The 27828-nt window shown below is 47.2% G+C and overlaps 1 protein-coding gene across 1 annotated transcript in view; it reads left to right on the forward strand.

Moving 5' to 3' along the window:
* Nucleotides 1-842: 842 nt before the first annotated feature.
* The window catches only part of XPO4 (exportin 4), a 115005-nt gene continuing 88019 nt past the window's right edge, over nucleotides 843-27828 (forward strand). The window contains exons 1-4 of the mRNA XM_044287005.1: nucleotides 843-924; nucleotides 15234-15339; nucleotides 17208-17349; nucleotides 18366-18504. Of these exons, the coding sequence (XP_044142940.1) occupies nucleotides 859-924; nucleotides 15234-15339; nucleotides 17208-17349; nucleotides 18366-18504 (453 nt within the window). The 5' untranslated portion in view covers nucleotides 843-858. The remainder of the gene's footprint in view (nucleotides 925-15233; nucleotides 15340-17207; nucleotides 17350-18365; nucleotides 18505-27828) is intronic.

Raw genomic sequence — 27828 nt, forward strand, 5'->3', positions numbered from 1 at the left:
TTCAGGGCTCTCACAAGCGGTCCAAAACGGATCAGTTTTGCCCTAATGCATTCTGAATGGAGAAGGATCCGCTCAGAATGCGTCAGTTTGCCTCCGACCAGTCACCATTCCGCTCTGGAGGCTTCCTGCAGCGTTTTGGTGTCCGCCTGACAATGCGGAGGCACACAATGTAAGTCAATGGGGACGGATCCGTTTTACTGACACAATCTTGCACAATAGAAAACGGATCCGTCCCCCCATTGACTTTCAATGGTGTTCAAGACGGATCCGTCTTGGCTATGTTACAGATAATACAAACTGATCCGTTCTGAACGGATGCAGACGGTTGTACTATTTGAAGGGAAGCGTTTGTGCATATCCATGACGGATCCGCACCAAACGCGAGCGTGAAAGTAGCCTATGTTTTGTGCAATAACGGAACGGAAGAGGACTTAAATCAGAGAAGAAACCCTCAGCTACAGAAAAACGGACCGCAAAACAACGGTCGTGTGCACGAGCCCTAAGGGTTACATTCACACGAGATGAAAATGAAGTGTTTTTGGAGTAAAAATGAAAGTAATAAAAAATAGAAAACGCAACATGAGCAATAACGCGTGAGGACACCATATGGCGGTTCTCCCTCCATGACACATGTAACTGTCATGTGGTAACATTCTGGAGACTGAGCCCCCCTCCATGACAGGACGCGCTGCTCGGGGGGCTCTTCCTCGCCGCCTCCAGTAAACTTCTGCTCCCCTCGGTGCCACCAGTCCGAGGACCCTCCTTTCCCCGCTCCCTCCCCTCCCCCAGGGCCGCCATTGGCTCGGCTCCTCGCTTTATCCCACACTGCACTGCGTGGCGCGTCATTGAACAGAGCCCATGATGGCGGCGCTGGGTGCGAGTGAAGTGATCGCCCAGCTGGAGAGCGCTGCCAAAGTTTTAATGGTGAGCGGGAGTCCGGCCGAGGAGGGGGAGCTGTGTGTGTGCGCCTGGCACATGAGGGCTGTGCTGGGCATGGTGTATGAGGGGCAGGTGCCCACAGGGTGCTGGGGCATGGGCTGCTGCCCTGTGTATCCGGGCTCCTTCCTCTCTCCTATACTTTCTGCCTTGCCCCTAGATCCCTGTGTGTATCTACAGGGGCTGGCACTGCCCAGCTGGAGCCCCCTCTATCAGTGGCAGCACACAGGAGGGTGATCAGTCCTGCCTGCCCGCCATCATTAGGAGTGCCTTGGCAGCATGGAGAGATCCAGAGGATGGAGAAGCCGCAGAGCCGGTGATAAATGGCGTAATTCCTCCGATGCGTACAGTATGGCGCAACTATGGCTTCCTGGATCACCTCCTTGTGCTGATCTGCCCCCCCCCTCTTTCTTCTGATATTAAGGAGACCCTTGAGGTTGTTGGGGTGCTGACGGTATCCGTAGGGCACTCCGTTCTTCTATTCCATGGTAGGAATGCCCGCCCGCAACATGTCCGCCGTGGGTCTGTTGGGCTTCTGTCATGGTGCCTTGTCATTTTTTGACTGAACCTGCAACGTGAGATGGTAACGGAGCCCCCGATGAGAACGCGTGTTATCCGCTAATGGTGGTGACGTTACATTGATCGGCGCCGATCTGTTATATAGCGCCGCCCTACTGTCTAAAGCCTCTTTTACACGTAAGTGACGCAGACGTGTACTGTACGTGGTCTCTACGGACCCCACGTGTCCACCGAGGCCTCCTGCACACAACCATGTCAGTTTCGTGGTCCGCAAATTGCTGATCCGCGTAATACCGATGTGGTCCGTATGCGTCCGCCCCGTTGTAGAATCAATTAGTCTTGCCTGCTGAATGGACAAGAATGGGAAATGCTCTGATTCACGTCGCGGATGACATCCGCGCGCTGTCCGCGTTGAAATGAATGGGTTCACGTTCAATCCACACACACAATGCAGACCGAAAATACGGTTGTGCAGGGGGCTACTAGCCTTTAGTCATGGCTTCTGTTCATAGCAGCAGCAATGGCCGCCCTACCAGATCCAGTAGACCCCGTGTTGACAAATAATGGGTTCCGAAAGCCGTGTGCTGCATGTTGACATGCACGATTTCTTGTTCCTCCGGAGAGAGATCTTAGCTGATGTGTTTGGGGCTTTATTGCCTAGATGGGGGGCTACAGGGGGGGTGTGTAATTCCAGCTTTCTCTCTGGGTCAGCAGTTGTAATTACAGTCTAGATGACGCTGCGCTCGCACGAGTATCATGACCTCTTCAAACAGCTGATTGGTGGACTTGCCACGAGTCGGACCCCCTGAGGGTAAGTCTTCAATATTATAACACTGCACAACCCCTTTAAAGGGGTTGTCCCTCCTCAGACTTTGACGGCATATGGGTAGGATACGTCAGACAGGTGTGGGTCCCACCTCTGGGACCTGCACCTATCTCTCCAACGGAGCCCCCAAAATGATGGAGAATGCACCGCGCATGCACAGCCGCCACCTATTCATTTCTGTAGGCGTTCCGAAAATAACTCGGTGCTGGCTCGACTATTTCCGGAATTCCCATAGAAGTGTATTGAGCGGCGGCCATGCCTGCGCAGAGTGCTGTCTATTAATTTCTCTGGGGCTTCTGAAAATAGCCAATCCAGCGTTTGCCTATTTTTCTTTTTGGGAATTAAATGGAGAGTGAGCAGCGCATGCGCGGTGCATTCTCCATCATTTTGGGGCCCCATTCTAGAGCTAGTTGCAGCACCTCTCTGACACTGGCATATGTGTGAGGTGACACAACCCCTTTTTTCACTAATCACATAATCTTTTTAAAGAAGTGTTCCCATCTGCCGGCTGCAGTGTACGGAGAGGTGACTGCGCATGCGCTGCTCTCTATTCACTTTTATGTGAGTTCCCATAATGTATTTGTATGTAGCCCCCGTCCGTCATTTTGGGCAGTGTCTGTCTGGCTGTAGATCTAGTGGTCTTGGACTGGATCAGAGGTACGTGCACATGGCGGTGCAGATGCGTTTTTACGTATGTTTTTCTCTGAGCACCAAAATCTGCATGTGTTACCTGTGCCTTCTTTTTGAGGATTTTTGCTGTGAATTTGCCCTTGATCTCGCCCTTGGTGAAATCCGCTGTGAAAATCGCCCACCAAAACTTTAGACATGCTGCGGATTTCGCGAAACTGCTGCAGATTTGGTGCATGAAAGTCCACTGTTCACTCAGCACCCTGCGCATACACCCTGCACACAGTCATACGATATTTCATATATGGCTGAAATTAAAAGGGTTTTTCCATCAGGCGTGTGGCATAAATGATCAGTGCCGATGAAGCTATTGTGACAGACACTGGATTTGGGAATGGGTGTCATTCAAATTCTAATGAATTGGATGCTCATGTCTCCTAAGGCTAGCTCTGCCTGGTCACGTGACCTAAGATCGCAGTGTCGCACCCCATACATTGTGGTCACATTGGGACATCAACACGACAGTCCTGTTGGATCTCGGTGTGACCACATTCACTATCGTTTGGTGCTCCTGGCAGCCTGACGTGGTTGGGGGAGGGGGGTCCTAGTAGTCAGACCACCAATAGTTGGACACGCCCTCGCCAAATGATTGCCAAGTGACCTTTGTCTCTATATAGACTCTATAGACTTGTCCCTGGTCACATGCGGCTATGCCTTCTTCAGGTTAGTTCCACCACAAAATACGAGGTGACCAATTCCTGTCCGCTGAAAAATAAATCTGTTCGGGTCGTTGACGCGTAGAAATGATCACGTGGGAGGGAGGAAGCGATTCCGCACATAATGGGATGTATGTGCAGCGTACGATACTTCTGTCCCAGTTTTCTTATTTGCTTGTGTATGATCCTGATTTTAGTTTTTGCTGCTTAGAAGGCTGGAGACGTGTAACGTGTGGCTCGTCGGTAATGCAGGCGTGTAAACCAGCGTGGCCTCGCGTAGGAGCGGGTGATGCTCTGACCGTCATGTGTGGCATCTTGAGAATTTGCTGGAGCTGCACATCTGCAGGAGCAATGACAAGGGGGGGCGTTAGACGCTGAAGGGCACGTCGCCCAGTTGCTTTAAATATTAATGGAAATGGAAAAAAAAGTTTGTAGTGTAATGTCCCCCCATTGCAGCCTATGGTTTCCTGAAAGCAGGGGGAGTCTGGCTGCAGGGCTGTTCAGCAGGGGTTTTCATGAAGTTTTCGGTGGTGTAACCTTCCCCTGGCAGTGCCCTGTGAATGCAGATGGGCCCCCATAATGCCGATGCAGGAAAGCGGTTGTCATCCATCATCAAGGGTCTCGAGGCTCTGTGTGCTCCCGCTATGTAGGTGTGTTAATGCTGTAAAATCTAAAGGGGTTGTCCCCTATACCATCCAGAGTGTGTGAATGGGCCCTTAGGCCTTTCACACAAGCGAGTTTTCCGTGTGGGTGCGATGCGTGAAGCAAACCCATAACATTCAGAGTGAATCCTGGGTCTGTGTAAATGACATTTTTCACGCATCTTCTCTCCCTTCAGGAAAACCCGCAGCACGTTTATATATTGTGCGTTTTTCATGCAGCTCTGACTCCATAGAAGTGAATGAGGCTTGTGTTAAAAACGGAGGGAATCTGGATGCAATGCGTTTTTCACTGGTGATTGCTAGCAGATGTAGATTGTTCAAAATGTTTTTTTTGTTATTTTTTCACGTGTGTGTGTGTGTGTGTGTGTGTGTGTGTGTGAAAAACGGATGCAATATGCGCAGAAAAAAAACTGACCTTGTGTGCAAAACCATCCATTATTATTTTTTTTTCCGGAACAGATCCTGACACAATCAGTCAGGGTGATTTCCTGTGTTTTTTTTTTTTTTTGTAATTTTTCTAAGCTTTTGCATTTTTTTCCCCCCAGTAATTTTTGCACCACAGTTTTTTGGAGCACTTTTTGCTGTAAGAACACCAGTACCTTATGGTAGCTGAAGGTCCATGTGAAATATGAAACGTAGGGCGCACTAGGTGACGTTTTTTATTTTATTTATTTTTTGTCCTTGCTGCTTTTCAAAAATGTAGCATGCTGGATCTCTTGATTGTCTGATCAGTGGGGATCCAACTGCTGGGGCCCCCACCACTTCCAGGAATGGGGGCCTGGCTCGCCTATTTGAGCGGAGCGGCGGGCATTCGTGCTGCTGCTAAATTCAGGTCTGCAGAACTGGAGAGGTGGATGTGGTTCTGATCTTTTGGGGGGGGGGGGGGGGGTCTGCAAATAATGAGAAATGGGGGGTGGTGGGGATGTTCCCCAGTTTGTATGGAGCAGCGGACACACATGTATGTTTGCCACTTCATTTAAACGAGAGAACACTGCCCCAGCGTCCGCTCGTCAGACACACAGCCCCTATCCTGTAAATGGGGGCTATGTTGTAATGGGACAGTCCCGTTACATAGGGGAAAAATGCCCTGAAAGACGCTAGTGTAATCTGTGCTGTATGCTAAAAAAGTCACGAAAACCACAGGTGGCCCAAGAATGAAAAACAAAACAAAAATAAAAAATATATATATATTTATATTTATATTTTTGTAACTAGTAAACTCCATAGGAGAATTGTGTGTAAAGACTCTCTAAGGTCTCATACACACAAACATATTTTCTTTCCATGTCCGTTCCGTGTGTGTGACCTTAGGGCCTCATGCACACGACCGTTGTGTGTGGCCGTTGTGCCGTTTTCAGTTTTTTTTCGCGGACCCATTGACTTTCAATGGGTCCGTGGAAAAATAGGAAAATGCACCGTTTTGCAGCCGAGGCCGTGATCCGTGTATCCTGTCCGTCAAAAAAATATGACCTGTCCTATTTTTTTGACGGACAACGGTTCACGGACCCATTCAAGTCAATGGGTCCGTGAAAGAACACGGATGCACACAAGATTGGCATCCGTGATCCTTGGCCGTAGGTTGCTTTCATACAGACGGATCCGAAGATCCGTCTGCATAAAAGCTTTTTCAGATCTAAGTTTTCACTTTGTGAAAACTCATATCCGACAGTATATTCTAACACAGAGGCGTTCCCATGGTGATGGGGACGCTTCTAGTTAGAATACACTACAAACTTTGTACAAGACTGCCCCCTGCTGCCTGGCAGCACCCGATCTCTTACAGGGGGATATGATGGCACAATTAACCCCGTCAGGTGCCGCACCTGAAGGGGTTAATTGTACTATCATATCCCCCTGTAAGAGATCAGGGCTGCCAGGCAGCAGGGGGCAGACCCCCCTCCCCAGTTTGAATATCGTTGGTGGCACAGTGTGCGCCCCCCATCGGGCCCCCCTTCCTCCCTCTAGTGTAATAAATCGTTGGTGGCACAGTGTGCGCCCCCCATCGGGCCCCCCTTCCTCCCTCTATTGTTATAAATCGTTGGTGGCACAGTGTGCGCCCCCCATCGGCCCCCCTCCCTCTATAGCAGTAACAACATTGGTGGCAGTGTGCGGCCTCCCATTCCCCCCCCCCCCCCAATCATTGGTGGCAGCGGAGTTCCGATCGGAGTCCCAGTTTAATCGCTGGGGCTCCGATCGGTAACCATGGCAACCAGGAAGCTACTGCAGCCCTGGTTGCCATGGTTACTTAGCAATAGTACAACAGTAGAAGATTCATACTCACCTGCTGGCTGCTGCGATGTCTGTGACCGGCCTGGGAGCTCCTCCTACTGGTAAGTGACAGTTCTTTAGCAATGCGCCGCACAGACCTGTCACTTACCAGTAGGTGGAGCTCCCGGCCGGACACAGACATCGCAGCAGCAAGCAGGTAACTATGAGTCTTCTACTATTGTACTATTGCTAAGTACCATGGCAACCAGGACTGCAGTAGCGTCCTGGTTGCCATGGTTACCGATCTGAGTCCCAGCGATTAAACTGGGACTCCGATCGGAACTCCGCTGCCACCAATGATCTGGGGGGGGGGGGGGGGGATGGGAGGCCGCACACTGGCCACCAATGTTGTTACTGCTATAGAGGGAGGGGGGCCGATGGGGGGCGCACACTGTGCCACCAACTATTTATTACACTAGAGGGAGGAAGGGGGGCCCGATGGGGGGTGCACACTGTGCCACCAACAATATTCAAACTGGGGAGGGGGTGGGGGTCTGCCCCCTGCTGCCTGGCAGCCCTGATCTCTTACAGGGGGATATGATAGTACAATTAACCCCTTCAGGTGCGGCACCTGAAGGGGTTAATTGTGCTGATCACGGCCCCCTGTAAGAGATCGGGTGGTGCCAGGCAGCAGGGGGCAGTCTTGTACAAAGTTTGTAGTGTATTCTAACTAGAAGCGTCCCCATCACCATGGGAACGCCTCTGTGTTAGAATATACTGTCGGATCTGAGTTTCACGAAGTAGCTCATATCCGACAGTATATTCTAACATAGAGGCGTTCCCATGGTGATGGGGACGCTTCAAGTTAAAATATACCATCGGATTGGAGAAAACTCCAATCCGATGGTATAAAAGAACTCCAGACTTTACATTGAAAGTCAATGGGGGACGGATCCGTTTGAAATGGCACCATATTGTGTCAACGTCAAACGGATCCGTCCCCATTGACTTGCATTGTAATTCAGGACGGATCCGTTTGGCTTCGGACGGCCAGGCGGACACCAAAACGACTTTTTTTTCATGTCCGTGGATCCTCCAAAAATCAAGGAAGACCCACGGACGAAAAAACGGTCACGGATCACGGACCTACGGACCCCGTTTTTGCGGACCGTGAAAATAAACTGTCGTGTGCATGAGGCCTAAAGGTGTTATCCCACTATGACAACTTGGCCTCTATCCACAGGATAGAAGATAAGTTAGTATCCAACTGCTGGGGGCCACGCTCCCCTATTTGAATGGAGCGGCGGTCATGCATGCGCACTGGCGCTACTTTTAGCTCTGTGGGACGGAAGAGATGGCGGGGTGCTTGCATGGCCCATCTCCAGCTGTCCCATAGAGGTAAATAGAGCGGCGGCCATGCATGCGGGCGTGACTGTAGCTCCATTCAAATGGGCCCCTGTTCCCGCAGTGGTAGAACTGCCTGTAGACACAGGATCAGGGGATATGTTCCTATAATGGGACGACCCCTTTAAGGAGATTTTTGTAAGGGGGTCCCCTGAATGTTAAGTTATTTGAATGTCAGATTCTTGGTAGCAGTATGTCCCCTTTAGTCTTCTGGTCCGTGTGAGTAGCTCCCCACCGTTGTATTGGTCCCTATGCTCTGTATAGAGTCTGGTACTCGTCCTGAAGAGGTGACTTACCTGGCGGCGGACGTATGGCCGGCTCCTGAGGACGGGAACACGATAATGCGTTCTCTTGTCTGTGGCGGCATAGTAATATTACTACAAGCTCCAGCAGCATCTCACGGGGTAGAGGGGCCATATTGTATTACTTGCAAAGTGGGGGTGCATCTGCAGACCATGGATCGGTCAGGAGGCATTGTTCTGGGGGGGCAGAGGATGGGCGTGTGTTGTCATTGTGCCCAGTGGTGGTGTAGAGCGGACATGGACACGTCCTCTGACCCCCTTCTAGTTGTTTTCCCAGCATGCGCCTCCGGCATCGTTCGAGTAATATTCTGTTATCATCTCGTGCTATATTCCATGCCTTTACCTGTGGCAGAGCAGATGACTACAACCACCTGATCCCATTTCTCGCATCGGTATTGATAATGCCATGCTTTGGTCGGTAAATTAGCAAAACTGTAAATTCTCTGCATGGTAGAAAGGATAAGCGGAGGCCTTCGGGGGATTTCATGTGTAGGCCGCAGTCCTCGGTGATGTCATGCCTGAATAGACATTGTGGCATCCTGGGCATGGAAGGAGTGCCTGCTGCTGTGTCTTGCGGGTGTCCCTTTCTGCAGGCTACATACACAAGTGACATACGGTAAATGCTGCAGATCTGCAGGAGCAGAATTTCATGCAAAAAATCTGTAGCATTTACTGTACAAGCAAACTGCATGCCATTTTAGAAAAACCTGGTTTTCAGTCCACAGGCGTGTCGGGTTTTACCCACGGCTTCCATCCTTCGCAGCAAAGGATACACTGCAATTCTGGCCGATATTTGATGCTGCCAATTTGGGTCAGTTAAACCCACACTCCGTGACGCAGTAGAAATATGGACGGATAGCACAGCCGGCACACTGACGAGCGAATCCGGTCAAAGGCAGTATGGGGGTGATTTGTGTTTTGTCAGTCTGGGAATTTATGGGAGAAAAACCTGAACGGAAAGGCTGAACGGTGATGTGAACTCGGCCTAAGGGCCCATGCACACGAACGTCCATGTCCGTTCTGTGTTTTTCTTTGCGGACTGTATGCGCAACCATTCATTTCAATGGTTCTACAAAGAAAACAGCAGTTACTCCGTGTGCATTCCATTTCTTTATGTCCGTATTTCAGTTCGGCAAAAAAATAGAACGTGTCCTATTATTGTCCGCATTACGGACAAGGATAGGACTGTTCTATAAGGGGGCAGCTGTTCCGTTCAGCAAAATGAGGAATGCACACGGACGTCATCTGTATATTTTTTTCGGACCGCAAAATACATACGGTCGTTTGCTTGAGCCCGTAGAAGGGGCTATTAGTAGGGCACAACTCCTGTCTCCCATGGTACCGATTAGAAAATGATAGGGACCGTTTATTGTTGCTTAGTCCCATTGAAATGAGCGGGATTGGGCTGCAGTACTGGGCACAGCCACTAGGAAACTTATGGCGCTCTGCTTGATAAGTAGTGAACAGGATGCAGCCCCTTCCTCAGCTGATCAGTGTAACCTTGGACGTGCTGCCGATAATCACTAGAACATTACACAAGAGGTAGCCATCATTCCTCCCAAATTCAGGAGTGAGGCTCCTATATATAGCCAACCCCGCCAACCATTATCTGTGTATCGCCAGCATAACTCCTTGGCAAACGAGAACTGAGCTGCCGTCAGAGGTCGCAATAACGCCTGTACAAGCGTCATAGATGCTTGTTCAGGCCATTTTACTCCCTGGAAAAAATCGAAGGCGTACCAATACGCCTTAGACGTTTCCTCCACATTCATCAGTGCAGTGATCGCTATGATTGGCGCGGGCAGCGCAGCGAAGCTTCCTGTGCCTGAAATAACCAATAGCAAAGCTCCTTACAGCAAGGAGCTTTGTTATTGGTTGGTATAGGCACGCGCCGGAGTGATGCAGGTCCTGCAGCAGGGGGAGCTGGAAGGAGGGGCTGGCTCCCAGGGGGGGCTGTTGTAAGGAGAGCGGGGCACGCTGTAGATGGGGTGACAGGAGGAAGGGGGGAGCAGGGTCACTAGTGGGGTGACAGGAGGAGAGTTTTCTATTGTGCCAGAGAAAACGGATCCATCCCCATTGACTTACATTGTGTGCCAGGACGGATCCGTCTTGCTCCACTCCACATCTGCAGCATTTTGTGTGTCCGCCTCCAGAGCGGAATGGAGACGGAACGGAGGCAAACTGATGCATTCTGAGCGGATCCTTTTCCATTCAGAATGCATTAGGGCAAAACTGATCCGTTTTGGATCGCTTGTGAGAGCCCTGAACGGATCGCACAAACGGAAAACCAAAACACCAGTGTGAAAGTAGCCTATGATGGGATCCTGTCTTTTTACCGGTCACAAGTGCTGCATGTAAAGCTTTTTTGTCTGGTCTTTCGACAGAATCTGCAACAGTGGCTCCAAATGCAGATTTGAACAAGTGTAGGCCTACATGTTATGTATTTGAATTACCGCAACTTTCGTACTCCTCCTCGAGTAAAAATACTCAAAAATGGTCAGAGGAGTATTTTTACGGTTCTACAATAAACGTAGTGCGACCTCTGGCTGCTTTCTTTCCTGCTCTCCCATATTGTTGCCTTTTAATCCCATAAATTTAGTGGCTTTGGCCTTCTAAGCGTTATCTGTTTGTTTGTTTTCTCCGTGGGAAGGGGACGCTCCGCTCGTTGTGATTGCATTCCTTGTAGCTTATCGGGTTTCTAGGATAAAACTGGAGTGTATGAAATTCCTCGAAGTGCCAGTTGCACTCATGTGCGGTATTTTAATTTTGAGAAACACTGATGACATAAACCGATCAGCTGTAACATTAAAGCCTGCCGCCCAATATTGTGTAGGTCCCCCTCGTGTCGCCCAAACAGCTCTTACCCACTGAGGCAAAGACCCCACTAGACCTCTGAAGGTGTCCTGTGGTAATCTGCACCAAGACATTAGCAGAAAATAATGCGTCGCCAGAAAATGACCTATTGTTTAAATGAAATTTTTGTTAGATTTTTTTGGAATTTTTCATTTTTTCCCCCCATGTCCCTATTTAACCCCTTAGGGACCCATGAAGTATCGGTACGGCATGGTTCCCGAGTCCTTAAGGACCCATGATGTACCGGTACGGGCGGTGATCGGAACAAGGTGCCTGCCCCGTGTCGGCGATTGCCGCAAACTGCAGGTCAATTCAGACCTGCAGTTTGCGTCTTTTACCTGGTGCGGTGGCGGTGGTCGGCGGTGCCATCATGTCCCCATGGGGCTGTGGGGGGGACCCGATGGCATGGAAGGCAGCGCAATGCCTAAGGAAGGCATCGCACTGCCTTCCGGTGAAGAGTCTGAGATCCAGCCCCCTGCATCTTACAGGCCGGAAGCTGTATGAGTAATACACACTGTATTACTCATACAGCCAATGCATTCCAATACAGAAGTATTGGAATGCATTGTAAAGGATTAGACCCCCAAAAGTTCAAGTCCCAAAGTGGGACAAAAAATAGTTTAAAAAAAAGTTAAAAAAATTTAGTTTTCTCCCCAAAATTTTTTAGTTTCAAGTAAAAATAAACAAAAACTTAATTTTCCCCAAATAAAGTTAAAAGAAAATTGGTAAAAAATAGGGGGGGGAAGTATACATATTAGGTATCGCCGCGTCCGTATCGACCGGCTCTATAAAAATATCACATGACCTAACCCCTCAGATGAACACCGTAAAAAAAAAAAAAAATTTGCTAAATAAACCATTTTTTTTGGCACCTTACATCACAAAAAGTGTAATGCCAAGGAATCAAACAAGTCACACACACCCCAAAATAGTGCCAATAAAACCGTCATCTCATCCCGCAAAAATCATACCCTACCCAAGGTAATCGCCCAAAAACTGAAAAAATTATGGCTCTGACTATGGAAACACTAAAACATGTTTTTATTTTTTTGCTTCAAAAAAGAAATCATTGTGTAAAACTTACCCAATATGTATACTTTTTTTTATTTATGTATCGCCGCATCTGTGACAACCTGGTCTATAAAAATACCACATGATCTAACCTGTCAGATGAATGTTGTAAATAACAAAAAATAAAAACTGTGCCAAAACAGCTATTTCTTGTTATCTTGCCTCACAAAAAGTGTAATATAGAGCAACCAAAAATCATATGTACCCTAAACTAGTACCAACAATACTGCCACCCTATCCCGTAGTTTCTAAAATGGGGCCACTTTTTTGGAGTTTCTACTCTAGGGGTGCATCAGGGGGGCTTCATATGGGACATGGTGTCAAAAAAAGTCCAGCAAAATCTGCCTTCCAAAAACCGTATGGCATTCCTTTCCTTCTGCGCCCTGCCGTGTGCCTGTACAGCTGTTTACGACCACATATGGGGTGTTTCTGTAAACTACAGAATCAGGGCCATAAATATTGAGTTTGGTTTGGCTGTTAACCCTTGCTTTGTAACTGGAAAAAATGTATTAAAATGGAAAATCTGCCAAAAAAGTGAAATTTTGAAATTGTATCTCTATTTTCCATTAATTCTTGTAGAACACCTAAAGGGTTAACGTTTGTAAAATCAGTTTTGAATACCTTGAGGGGTGTAGTTTATAGAATGGGGTCATCTTTGGGTGGTTTCTATTATGTAAGCCTCACAAAGTGACTTCAGACCTGAACTGGTCCCTAAAAATTGGGTTTTTGAAAATTTCGGAAAAATTTCAAGATTTGCTTCTAAACTTCTAAGCCTTGTAACATCCCCAAAAAATAAAAGATCTTTCGGTGATGTCATCGGCGCAGGCGCACTAAGGGAGTGCTGAGGAGGCGAGCCTCCTTCTCTCAGAGCGCCTGCGCCGAATCCAGACAGGCGTGCGATTTTTGAAATGCAGACCGGGCCAGCCGGAGGAGGAGATCGCTGCTGGCCCTGTCAATCAACAGGAGGAGGGGGCGTTTTTTGCGGCTGCTACCAGCAAGTAGACGCCCTACTTGCTGGTAGACAGGTAATTTGCATATTATAAAAGTACGTTTTTTGCATTATCTACTGAACGAAAATGATTAATAACATAATGTATAGATATATCGCAGTATAGGGATTATAAGTACCCCCCCCCAAAAAAGTTTAGTGGGGTGACAGAAGCCCTTTAAAGTTATCAGCACTTAAAGTGACACTGGTCAGATTTGCAAAAAATGGCCGAGTCCTTAAGGGGTTAAAGGGCATCCGTCAGCAGATTTGTACCTATGACACTGGCTGACCTGTTACATGTGCACTTGGCAGCTGAAGGCATCTGTGTTGGTCCCATCTTCATATGTGTCCACATTGCTGAGAAAAATGATGTTTTAATATATGCAAATGAGCCTCTAGGAGCAACGGGGGCGTTGCCGTTACACCTAGAGGCTCAGCAGTACCACAGTTATACTGTAACGTGCTATACGGTAAACTGTTTAAAATAAATTAAAGTGTTGTATAAAGAGTAATGGGTCTTGGGATGTGGTAATGCAAAAACTTTTTTTTTTTTCCCCCTCTTAAAGGGTGTTTTATTGTGCAAAAGTAATGGAAAGTAAAAAAAAATAGATATAATATTCAAATCATCATGTTATAAATCTTGCGGCATTCATTTTTCAGCATAAATAATGTAAAAACTCTTCCCATCTCCCAATAAAGTTAATAAAATTAATTGATAAGTTACGTGTACCCCCTAAATGGTGCCATTAAAAACTACAGCTTGTCCCGCAAAAACTCAGTCCTCCTATAACTACAGTGACGGAAAAATAGAAAAGTTATGGCTCTTGGAATGAGACGAAAACAGGCTGGTCACTAAGGGGTTAACAAAGGTCCTGAACAAGAAGGTTGTCTGAATGTTGTCTCCAGGGCCCCTTCTGTCTACCAGTTTATAGCAGCCCCATGTGTCCATGCAATGCACTGCGTATAGGAAGCAGGGACATAAGGGCTCTTTCACACGAGCGGATGCCGTGTGTGTCATCCACAGCGTTAATGAGAGCCAAGCCCCGCTCCGGACAGCGGAGACACGGAGCAGTAACATGACTGATAACGCTCCGTGCCTCTCTGTGATCTGTGACAACTTTATCTCTCTGAGCATTATCAGTCATGTTACTGCTCCGTGTCTCTGCTGTCCGGAGCAGGGCTTGGCTCTATTTTAGGGCTCATGCACACGACCGTATGTATTTTGCGGTCCGCAAAATAAGGATGACATCCGTGTGCATTCCGTATTTTGTGGCACGGAATAGCTAGCCCTTCATAGAACAGTACTATCCTTGTCCATAACGTGGACAATAATAGGACATGTTCTATTTTTTTTGCGGAACGGACATATGGAAACGGAATGCACACGGAGTAACTTCCATTCAAGTGAACGGTTCCGTAAAAAAAGAACACCTTCTACGGAGTCTTATATTCCTGTTATAGTTCAGTGTAATGACAGGTTTGTCCTCCAGATGGTGCTGTCTCCTCAGTTGTAGGTGGCTATGCTGAGAAGTGGTCATGCTATGGGTTACATATGACAACCCTCAAGATCCTCCTGTCCTTTACATAGGCGATTTACTGCTTTCAGCTCTTAAGTAATTAAGTTTGAGGGTCCATTTGCTGTCCACATCCGCACTTCCGTTCTGTGGCCCTGCAAGAAAATAGAACATGTCCTATACTTGTCCTCAGCCACGGACAAGAAAATACATTTCTATCCTAGTGCTGGCCATGTGCAGACCGCAAAACAGTGCTTGCTTCTTGAATGGAGTAACGGATGTGAATCCGTGTCCGCTGCTCGGTTCAGCTCTGGGACTGGCAGCGTACAAGGGCTCGGCTATCTCCGGCACCCCTATAGAGCTGAATGGAGTGACTGCTGCTTCATTCCAACTGGGTGGCACGGGCTCCTGATCGGAGGGGCCCCAGCAGTGTGCCAAGCAGATACTTATCACCTATCCTTTGGTTACTTTCACCCTGCTGGAGCAGTCCTAGAGAAGTCACTTACCGATTTCGAGGGAGTTCTGACGAGGAAGGAAACAAATCCTCCAGGTACATACCTAGACCGCTACAAACCTGATGTAAAATGTTTCTTTTCCGTTCTTGTAGGCTCCGCCATCCATGGTCAATAATGAACAACGGCAGCACGCAGAACACATCTTTCTCTCCTTTAGAAAATCCAAGTCCCCCTTTGCCGTATGCAAACACATATTAGGTGAGTATGGGTGGGGTGAGGGCTGCCGTGCTGGGATCACCAGATATCTGCTTCTGGTTTTGATGGAAATGTGGGAACTGCTTTCCTTGAAGGGATTGTCCACGATTAGAAAAACCATGGCTGCTTTCTTCTAAAAACTTCACCACACCTGTACATGGTTTGTGTCTGCTATTGCAATGAAGTGGATGAGATTGGGCTGCAATACCAGACACAACCCATAGACGGGTGTTTTGCTGTTTTTGGAAGAAAGCAGCCATTTTTTTTTACACTTTTGGAAAACCCTTTTAATGAATGAGGATGTGAGATTGTTAACAAAGGTCATAAAAATATATATGAGATTATTATGCAAGAAACAGGGCTGTGGAGTCTGTAGAAATGTACAGAACTGTACTCAAAAATATTTTAAGTAATTATTAAAGGGGATGACCATGTTCTAAAAGGATCTCTAAAATGCCATAAACATGTGGGCACTAGCATAAGAAACCCTAAACCCCCTACCACATCATGATGATCAAGTTGACTGCGGTCTCGTGACTTGCCCCCGGACCACTGCTCTGGTTGCATTCACTTCTAGGTGCTGAAAGCATTCCGTAAATGCGCAGATGCCGGAAGTTTCTGTGCATGCGCTGAAGAGGAGGGTGCGTCCAGGGCAGTGGGCACTTGGGTCACTTACTTAACCACTTCCATATTGATTTGCTATGGATATGCTGGCTGTTTACAGGTGGAATCCATGGGCAGCAGGAGGCGCTGTGGTGAGAAATGTGGCGGTTTGGGGCTTCCTATGTTAGTGGCCACACGTTTTTCTTTTAGAATGTGGCCATCTCTTTTAATGTTGTGCAGTTTATCTAATGTGTCACCTGCAGCCTGTTTACCTTCATTGGAATTTAGAGACGTGTTGACATATTAATCATCAATGTTCTCCGTCTTGGGTTTCTTCCTCCTAAAACGGCGATGACTAGAAGGGTTCTTACTCCGTTTTGGGTGGTTGGAGTCGGAGTGCAAAAATAGGAGTTTGAAGTCTGGCTTTTGTAGATGCTATAAGTGGTTGGCGGTGGGCCCCCCCCTCCCGACAAGCACCTCCCCTTGTCGCTGATCTGAGTAGCAGCGCAAGTGCAGAGCCTTTGCTTCCGCTACTGGAGCAGTGACTGTTCATGAGCTGCTACCCAGAAGTGTAGGTGAAGAACTCTTGCTGATGAGATTAATATTGATTCACTCATCCCTAGCCATCTTATGTGTTGATAAGAAGGAAACTAATAGAAGAAGCGACTGCAGGAGCTGACTACATGGGCCTTGTGTGTTGTCTGTTACCATGGAGATGCATGGGTCTTCATAGGAGCTGTTGAATTTGTCAGGAAGGCAATTTGCTGTAAAGGTTTCTGGATTACAATAGTAACTAAAAAAATGGTGGCAAGTATTAACGTTATCTCTTATTTACAAGATGAATGGTATCTGATCTGTGAGTGTCCAACCGCAGGCCCCCCACTGACCCTGAGAAATGGGAGTCCCGTTACACCAAGCGTACATGCTGCCGCTCCATTCATTCTCTATGGGATTGCTGGAAGTAGCCAAGTGCCACTCTGCAGTCTCCTAGAGAACAAAGGGAGTGGCAGGACCAGGGGATCGGGATTCTCTGGATCGTTTGGTGTCCCCAGTGGTCTGACCCCTAAAGAACAGTTAATTATGCCCTGTGGGTAGGGGTTAGCTTTAGTATTCTGCACAAGGACACCAGTGACTCACAGGAAGGTCCTAATATCTCTCTATCTATATTAGACAAACGCTTGTTAGAATGTCAAATGAAACCTCGTCAGTAGTGACCAAACTGTACCCTTTTACCAACTAACGTCTGTTTCCCTCTTTGCCCCTCACAGAAACTAGTAAAGTGGACTACGTCCTTTTTCAAGCTGCCACGGCGATCATGGAGGCTGTTGTAAGAGAATGGATCCTGCTGGAAAAAAGTAGCATAGAGTCACTCCGAACATTCCTATTAACTTATGTCTTACAAAGGCCCAAGTAAGTGCAGCTGCTGTTTTCATAGCGCATTTTTTACTCTCTACCACTAGGGGGCACTCACTGCATTAGGCTGCATGGTTTCAGCAAACTTGCAAGCAGGTGTTGGGCCCTGTGTGGAGATGTGGGCAGCAGTTAGTTTAGTATCGGAAATCTGTTTAACCCCAGACATTGTTTTTAAGGGCCCATACACATTGAATAGAAAGAGGCTGATGGGTGAACAACCATTTCAAAAACAACCGTCTGGAGAGGGATTGTTTTGCTAACACAGCCATACATTATTTCATCCCTATTGGCCATTAAAGGGGTAATCCAACCCCTACCTGTGACATATGCACTCGCCTGTCCATTGTCCTGCCATTCCAACCTAGAAGTTCTGGGGGGAGTGAGGGTCAGGGTGTCACTACACACTACGCTTTGGCATTTGTATATACTACATACTGGTGAATTCTCCTGTCAGGCTGCTCAGCCATGATGGAATATCACAGGCAGGATCACATCCTTACCATCTTGTGCACAGCAGTGACGCGTGTAGTGAGGCACCGCTAGGCAGCTCTGCAAGTGGTTGCGACCAGTCCTGCTTGGATACTGGCAGCCATTTTATATAATTCTCGGAGAACCCCTTTAAATTTCACTGGATGAATGGTCATTATGATTATGAACTTCTCAGTTTTCAGTGACGTTAGGTCTAATTTGTGTGGGCCCTTTTAGTCTTGAGTTAGATATTAGGGGAGTGTCACGGTCCTGGCTTGTGGTTTCAGGTGTCTGCAACGTCAAAATCAGATCTAAAAGTGAAGTTATTCTCTCGTGAGAGCATGATCTCAGCACACGGGAATTACGGAATTGGAATTATTTTAATCTGTGGTAAAGACTTGTGTACTACTAGTTCTCCCAGTGGAGGTGTTCCCCTCTTTTTTATAATCACTCACTTCTGTTAGGGAGTTTTTTTTTTTTTTTTTTTCTATACATTTTACTATTTTATTTCTTTAGGTTTTAAATATTTTTTTTTTTTTTTACAGCCTTCAGAAATACGTACGAGAACAGATCCTGCTGGCAGTAGCGGTCATAGTAAAGAGAGGATCTTTAGACAAATCGATTGACTGCAAGAGCATTTTCCATGAAGTTAACCAACTGATCAGCAGCGGTAACCATACTGTAGTAAGTGTCAGCAAATATCTGGAACATTTAATATTTTTTTTCTAGAGAACATTTATGTACTGTGCTAATTGGTCAATGCCACATTAAAGGGGTTGTGCGGGTTCAGAGCTGAACCCGGACATACCCTTATTTTCACCCCGGCAGCCCCCCTGAGGCTAGCATTGGAGCATCTCATGCTCCGATGCGCTCCCTTGCCCTGCACTAAATCGCACAGGGCACGGGCTCTTTTGTTTTCAATAACACACGGCCGAGCGGAAGCTTCTGCCCGGCAGTGTGTTCGGTAACATCACTGGCTCTGATGGGTGGGCCTTAGCGCTGCCCTAGCCATTTTACTGGCTAGGACAGCGCTAAAGCGTGCCCATCAGTGCCGGTGATGTCACCGGGGTTCCTGACAGCCCAATGGAGAGCCCCGGTAAGTCACCGGATCTCCAAAAAATACCTTTGCCCTGTGTGATTTAGAGCAGTGCAAAGGAGAGCAATCGGAGCATGAACTGCTCCGATGCTCATGTGAGGGGGGCTGCCGGGGTGAAAATAGAGGTATGTCCGGGTTCAGATGTGAACCCGGACAACCCCTTTAAGTAGAGCACTGCTAGGTGTGCAGAGATCTATGGAAATGGCTGATTATTCTTTCCATGTGATAACTCATTCACACTTTGCCAAGCCGTCCATATATTAAAGGGTGCTAATGTCAGCTGAACCTAACTAGTCTATTCCTACTTTTATCTATGCCCCCGTTACTGCAGAAATATAATTTTTATAATATGCTAATTAGCCTGTAGGTGCAGGGGGGGGCGTTGCCCCTGCTCCTAGAGGCGCCGTTCTCCCACCTCTGCTACACTAGATTGACAGGGCCTTGTGGTGGAAAACCATGAAAATGGCAGGTATTGAGGGGTATACGAAGTTTACACCAATTTGGCCGAATATTATGTATGCTGAACTTAATAAGGTTTCCAGTGTCAAGGCATGGGGGAAATTTGGCCTGGACAGGCTGTGTCAATTATTCGGGGACGCATCCCTTAAAGATTTCTCTACACTACAGCAGGAGTTCGGTCTGCCCAATTCCTCTTCTATGTATACTTGCAAGTAAGACATGCCATACAAGTGCAGGAGCGACAGGAGAAATTGTTGCCTGCTCAGAAGCATCTGATTATAGACCTTACGGCCACTGGTGGCGGCTCGGGGGGAGTGATATCGCTGCATTACCTTAGTCTAATGGAAGCCTTGCATAAAAAGAACCCGTTACAACTGTTTGGAAAGTGGGGAAAAAGATGTAACAGGATTGAAGGCGGACCAATGGGAAAAGGTGCTAGCCGATTTTTCTGATATAGCGGTGAGTGAGGCTCATAGGGTTTCACAATTGCTGCTGCTTCACAGGGTATATAGGACCCCAAAAATGTTATGTAGGATACGTTTTCGTGCTGATGACACATGCCCAAGATGTGGTGCTACCTCGGCTGACTTGATACACTTTATGTGGAACTGTCCACGCTTGGAATGAGGTGGTTGACCTCATCATGAAGGTTTATAAGATTAGGATTGAACGCTCTCCTTTATTGTGCATATTAGGTTATGTTGGGGAAGTGTCAGGATCTAGAGAGGTCAAGATGGCTATTCAGCGCATTTTATATCAGGCTAGAAAGAGGATAGCGTCTCGCTGGATAGCTCCAGATCCACCGGAGTTAAGCGAATTGATGACATCGACACACACCTTGGTGCAACTCGAGAGTTATGTTTATCAGAAGAGGGGAAATAACAAAAAGTTTAATAAAATATGGTATACCTGGATTGAACATTTTCATCTTACTATTTAGGGCAGAGGCCTAGGGAAGGTGAAGGAAGTGTGAGTCATAATCTATATGTAATGTAAATGGACATAATGTACGGTACTAAGTAATAAATGTATGAGCTGGTGTGCTTGTGGTTTGCATGTGCATTGGATCACACTCTGCAATCTGCTGTGGACTTCCTCGATGATGGACTGCACCTGGACTTTGGGGATGGGTGGGGAGGGTTTGGGATGGACTTGTGTGTTGTCCCTATTGTTCACCTATAAAATGAAAAATTTGATCTTGAATAAAAAGATTTGATAAAAAAAAAAAAGATTGACAGGGCCAGGCAGCCTTCACCTCCAACTGCCGGCCCTGTGCGCTGGGGAATTCTCGCACCGTTCAGTATTCGCTGCAGGCGCATTGAGGCAGCCGGCGAGCGCCCATCACTCACTGTCCGCGCCGAATACTGAACGAGATGGTGCAGGCGCGAGATTTACATGGCAGACAGGGCCAACGCTGCCTGGCCCTGTCAATCTAGTGTATCAGGGCGTGGCCAGAGGTAGGAACAGAGCCTCTAGGAGCAGGGGCAACGCACCCCCTCCACCTAGAGGCTAATTAGCATATTATAAAAGTTAGTTTTTCTTAATAACGGCGGCAGGCAGTGAGATGAACATAACTATATTTGTGTCAGCTGACATTAGCACATCGCTAATGTCAGCTAGTTTAACCCCTTAGGGACGCATGGCGTAACGATACGGCATGTTTTCCGAGTCCTTAAGGACCCATGACATACCGGTACGTCATGGGTTTAAAACGAGATTGCGGCGCGACGGGGGTTAATCTCGGAACAGGATGCCCGCTGAGAGCCCCCCCCCCGAATTCAGACCTGCGGTTTGCGGCTTTAGCTGCGGTTGCAGCGGTGTCATCGGGTCCCCATGCGGCTGTGGGGGGGACCCGATGGCATGGAAGGCAGTGCGATGCCTAAGGAAGGCATCGCGCTGCCTTCCGGTGACGAGCCTGTGAGATCCAGCCCCCTGGATCTCACAGGCCCCGGAAGCTGTATGAGTAATACACACTGTAGTACTCATACAGCCAATGCATTCCAGAAGTATTGGAATGCATTGTAAAGGAATATACCCCCCAAAGTTCAAGTCCCAAAGTGGGACAAAAAAAGTTGAAAAAAGAAAGTTTTCCCCCCCAAAAATTAAGTTTCAAGTAAAAATAAACAAAAACGTCATTTTCCCCAAATAAAGTAAAAAAAAAAATTGGTAAAAAATAGGGGGGAGAAAAAAAAGTATACATATTGGGCATCGCCGCGTCCGTATCAACCGGCTCTATAAACATATCACATGACCTAACCCCTCAGATGAACACCATAAAAAATAAAATCTGTGCTAAATAAACAATTTTTTTTGTCGCCTTACATCACAAAAAGTACACCAGAAAGCGATCAAAAAGGCGTTTGCCCACCAAAATAGTACCAATCTAACAGTCACCTCATCCCGCAAAAAATGAGCCCCTACCTGAGACAATCGCCCAAAAAATAAAAAAACTATGGCACAGAATATGGAGACACTAGTATGGCCGTGTGCGCGCGCTCTTCTCTGATGAAGTAGGCAGATGGCTCAGCCAAAGCACCCGATCACCGGGGGAGGGGCGTGGCACGAACGGCATGTACCGCCCTACGTCTCAGCGAGTTGCCTTATTGTTCAAAACACAATGGAGCGTCCCAGCCTGACGGTGAATAGACGGGGGACCAATAAGCGTCCGTATAGTATTGTTGATGCGGAAGGACACAAAGCGCGGCGTGGACCCGTAGAGAGAAGTATGTTACACACTAAAAACGATACATTTGCAACACGTTAACAACAGAACATTATGATATAAACAGTGTTGCTAGTAACTGAACTGTACCGCTTCATAGGTGTCACATGTAACGCGATATGGCTGATCAAAAATATAATTACCCCCGTTGGGTGGATAACAAAGTGCGGAAGACCCCAGGGACCTGATAAATATGTCACAGAACTGGAATACTGTGGGTAACTGGTATATATCAGATGAATATATAGCGAAGTGAACATAATGCCGAGAATTATCCAAAGATGATTCTATACAGGGTCATATGAAACGGGTATGGCTCCTCCTCTCATCTAGGGGAGGCTATACGGGGTCATGTATAAACCAAGTATAGCTACTCCTCTCATTTAGACCTTCTGTTTTTTCTGTACAAAGCCGAAAAATCCACTCCAGCTCTTTGCATAGTAGTTTTTTGTCCAAATCTCCCACCAGGTGATTTGACAATATGTTCAATAATTCAAAAGTAGGGCTGGACATTCCGGCGGATAATAGTGGAGACAGGGCCTTGCTCGCTCTTGACGCCGCCAAGGCGTTCGATAGTGTGGAGTGGAGCTACTTGTGGGGGGTCTTGAGAATCATGGGGTTTGGGCCGCGGTTTATTCAGTGGGTGAAGGTCCTGTACTCTAACCCCAAGGCGAGAATCAGAGCTAATGGAGGGTTGACGGACTGTTTCGCTCTGGCTAGGAGCACCAGGCAGGGATGCCTATTGTCGCCCTTGTTTGCTCTTGCGATAGAGCCGCTTGCGGCTTATATCCGCTTATCAACAACTATAGAGGGGTTTAGATACGGTGGGCTGCACAATAAAGTGGCTATGTACGTGGATGATACTCAGCTTTTTTTGGGCGATACTGGGACATCCCTGGATGCGGCCATGGCTTTGATTGACAGATTTGGGGCTTCTCTGGGCTTCGGATAAATTGGCAAAAGTCCTCTCTGATGCCGATTGATGGGCAGGCCCTGACGGGTAGACAGGTGGATAGTTTGGTTCCTTGGGTGGATAAATTTAAATACTTAGGACTGTATATAACACCTAGATTGTCGGATTTTGAGGACCTTAATTTGTCTCCGATGCTAGCTGCTTTTAGGCTAAAGGTGAGGTCATGGTGTAGGCTCTTTCTTTCAGTGGTGGGTAGAGTGAACCTTTTAAAAATGGTTATGATGCCTCAGTTGCTCTATGTGCTGAACAATGCTCCTGTGTGGATAACCCTGGACAGATTTAAGAAAATTCACTCTATATTTAGGGACCTTATGTGGAAGTATGGTCAGGCTAGGATTAAACTAGAGACATTGCAGTACCCCAAGTCTGAAGGGGGTCTGGCCGTTCCTAATGCATGGATTTACTTCTTAGCTTCCCAATGTCAGCATTTCAAGGGTTGGATTAGCTTCCAGGTGCCGGATATGACATGGCAGATATTGCAGCATTGGTTGGGCAGTCGGGACCTCATGGGTATTCTGGAGGGGGCAGGTATGCATGGTGGGAGGGGAAAATTCCCTCTTATTGAACTTATGAAAAAAGTTTGGGCAAGGGTGAAGCAACTGAGAGGTGTAGGTGGAATCAGTGAGCTTTCCCCTATTAGGAATAATCACCTGTTGCCTGAATTTTTTGCCATGTCAGGACTTCGGAACTGGGAATCTCATGGAGTGATGAGAATTGGCCAATTGATGGAGGGGAAGGTATGTAAGTCGTTTCAGAACCTGCAGCAAGAATTTAATGTCCCTAGGGGATGGTTTTATAAATATCTTCAATCGAGGCATGCCCTGGAAGTCACGTTGCGAAAAGGTTGTGTGATAGCCCCAATGGAGACGGTACATAAGCTTGTTCTCCCGACAGGGGGGGGGGGGAGGGAAGAGGGCTGATATCTCAGGTGTACGCTCTTTTTTACTTGATAAGTTCTTAGAGGGGTTTCCGCTCTTGAGAATGAAGAAATGGGAGGCTGACTTGGGAGGTATATCTAAGGATGAGTGGGTGGATATACTGGAAGGAGTCCCCAGGGTGTCCTTGAGTGAACAAGGTAAATTGTCCCAACTGTTTATTATACATAGAGTATACAAAACACCGGTGTTCCTAAAAAAGGTTGGAGTAAGAATTGATGACAAGTGTCCAAAGTGTATGGATGATGGTGCAGATTTGTTGCATATGATGTGGGCTTGTCCGGTAATTGGTAATTACTGGGATGCTGTAAGGAATATGATTAATAGTAAAATGACTTTACAAATTCAAAATGATCCCAAGGTGTGTGTATTGGGGTATGTGTCGGAGATTGGAGGGACTGAATCGGTTAAGGTAGCAGTGGGAAGATTGTTGTACGTGGCCAGGAAGTTGGTGGCGATGAGGTGGATCCAGGGAAGTCCGCCTACATTGGATGAGTTTGAGAGGAAGGTGCATGACATGCTGATATTGGAAAAAGGGGTATATGTGAAGAGAGGGTGTCCTCAGAAGTTTGATAAACTATGGAGTGACTGGTTATTGCATACTCACGTGGTTATATAGGCCCTTGAGGGTTCAGGACTGGTCTGTTGGGGGGGGGAGGAGTTAGGGAAGGGTGGGGTGGGGGGGGGATGGGAGGTGTTTTGGGTCTGTTAGGTCTCATAAAATGTTTGTCTCAATACTTGAATCTACTTGTGTGCCAGCTGCGTACTGACGCCTGTTATTAATGTGTGTTGGTATTTCTACCGGCAATGCTGTATACTGATTTCACTTGGTGGAGGAACTGAGGAAAATGTACTGTATTGTTTTATGGTATTCTGCAAATAATGGTTTAATAAAAACGATTTGATTCAAAAAAAAGTAGGGCTGGACAAGTAGGAATTGGCTACTAATGCATCGGGTAGTCTGGGAATCGGTGCGGCCATCTTAGATGGCTGAAGAATAGCCCAAGAATTAGCAGATCTGCAATTATAAAGATAAAAAGGAAGTCGCCAGGTAAAGGTTCTGTTCGTTCCCCAGTTAATGATTTTTTTTAATTTTTTTTTCTTCTTGAACCGGAGGGTTGCTTTAAGGTCCCTTTAGATGGGACGATACAGCAGGCCATTGTCGGGAGGGAAGCGTTCATTCCCAGCAGTCGCCTGCTCATCAGCAAAGGTGACAGCTGCTATTACATGCTGTGATCCCCTCCACAGTATGGGGAGGAGTGATCATTAATGCTATTGCTTGTCCCCATACACCATCATTATTTGCCGGCAGTGGAGTGGCTGATCTATGACCTGATAAAAAGCATTTAGCTCATCGGGTAATCGGCACTTTTACACAGCCATTCCTGTGAACGCTTGTTAGCGATTATCTAGCGTATTCTCTGCCCGGGAAAAGGGTTCTTCAAAGTGGGTGTCCCATTACAACACTTATCTCCTATCTACAGGATAAGCTTCTGATAGGAGGGGAGCCCTGCCAATCATGAGAACGGGAGCACTCTATTTTCAGGAGTCCCATGGATTCCATTCAAATGGCCGCTCAGACACTTGTCACCTATCCGCTATAGAGGGGACCTGTTTGTAGTAGACATGCATATTTCCGGTCTCCGATGCTGCTGGACAGGATCAGTGAGATTGCTTACCTGCCCCGTAGCATCTCTGCCCACTCCCCGGTCGTGGTGGCACTAAATCTAGGTGAAGATAGGTGGGCACAAAGACAGATGTGGAAGCTTAATCCATTCTGGTTACAGCTCGCAGGACACAGGAGATACTGTCTCGTCCGCTCTGAAGGAATTCTTTAACATTAATGCTGGCTCAGCCAGCCCCAGTACTGTCTGGGAAACCATGAAAGCCTACACAAGGGGCATTTATATTAAACTGATAAGTGCCCACAAAACTAATAGCAGGTCATTTCATATTGAGCTCTCTAATAGAGTCCAAGCTACGGAGGCCATATATAGCTAATGCTGCGAGCTGGTTAGAAGCGCAGAAATTATTAAGAGCACCAAACTCATAGGGCGGGAGAGAAACAGTTCTTTATGCAGCAGAAATATTATATGGAGGGAGAAAAGGTTGGTCACCTTTTAGCCACAGTCATTAGGGTGCAGGAGGGCCCCTCATGTATCCCTGCTATCACGGATACACAGGGGACTATGGTGGGGGGTGATGAGAAGGTGCTGGGTGTGTTTCATGCCCACTTTGCTGAGGTATACAGGTCCAGGTTATGGCGGGAGAGAGGGATAACTATCTGCAGGCTGTCCAAATGCCATATTTGACAGATGACCACAGGAAGATGCTAGACGGTGACCTTCAGCTAGAGCAGGCATCCTCAAACTGCGGCCCTCCAGCTGTTGTAAAACTACAACTCCCACAATGCCCTGCTGTAGGCTGATACCTGTAGGTTGTTCGGGCATGCTGGGAGTTGTAGTTTTGTAACAGCTGGAGGGCCGCAGTTTGAGGATGCCTGAGCTAGAGGAATTGGAATTGGCGGTGAGGTCTATACCCAATGATAAGGTGCCAGGGGGAGATGGGTTACCACGAGAGTTTTTTTACAAGAAACATCAGGAGGTCCTTCTCCCGCACCTTCTATCTGCGTTCCAGGACTCTTATAAGACTGGAGTGTTGCCGAGTTCCATAAGAGAGGCTATAGTTGTAGTTCTTCCAAAACCCGGCAAAGACCCTACTAAAGTAGATTCGTATAGGCCTATCTCCCTTCTCACAGTAGATGTCAAAATATTGGCCATGACTTTGGCTAATAGATTGGTGTCGGTCATCTCACATATTATTCATGAGGACCAGTGCGGATTTATGCCAGGAAAGGCTACTTTCTTTAATTTGCGCCGGCTGTTCCTTAATCTACAGATACAGACATTATCAGTGGGGGAATGTCCGGCGGTGATTTCGCTTGACGCTGCCAAAGCCTTTGACAGTGGTGAGTGGGACTACCTGTGGGTGGTCATGTCAAAATTGGGGTTTGGTCCGGTGTATATTAAATGGGTACAACTACTATATAGCCAGCCAAGGGCCCGCCTCGGGGTCAATGGGAAACTCTTGCCGGTGTTGGCATTGGAGAGTTGGCACTAGGCAGGGCTGTCCTCTGTCGCCCCTCCTCTTTGCCATTGGCTTGTATGATGCGGTCTACTCCCTTGATTAGGGACATGGGGAGAGGGGAGGTGGAGGAAAGAATTTCGCTGTACGCGGATGATATGCTTCTGTATGTTGGAGATCTGGCCTCATCGATGGACCCAATTATTTCCTTAATATCGGACTTTGGCAGACAGTCGGGTCTGTATATTAAATGGGATAAATCTGTCATCCTTCCGCCTGTCCCCTCTGCCTCGGTCCCTATGTTTGGATCACATTAAACTTAAAGTAGTATCGTCATTTAAGTACCTTGGTGTTGAGGTTTCCACTAGCCCCCGGGCTTGATAACCTGATATCATTACTGGCCAAATAAAAAAAAAAAAATGAAAACAGATATATTGAATAATCTGTCGGTGATAGGTCGGGGGAATCTTATCAAAATGATTTTTATGCCACAACTACTATATATACTTCACAATTCGCCAATTTGGGTGGCCCAGCACCACTTTTACAAGATACAGCAGATCTTGCATCCTTTGGTATGGAGGGCCAAATACAGTAGGATCTGGTACGAAATCCTACAGAGAGGTAAAGACATGGGAGGCCTGGCTCTGCCAAACCCCTATCTTTATTTTTTAGCAGCTCAATTACATCATTTTAAAGAGTACCTTTCACCGATCCTGACATTGTGAACTAAGTATAC

Source organism: Bufo gargarizans, chromosome 3 (genome assembly GCF_014858855.1).
Source record: "Bufo gargarizans isolate SCDJY-AF-19 chromosome 3, ASM1485885v1, whole genome shotgun sequence".
NCBI lineage: Eukaryota > Metazoa > Chordata > Amphibia > Anura > Bufonidae > Bufo > Bufo gargarizans.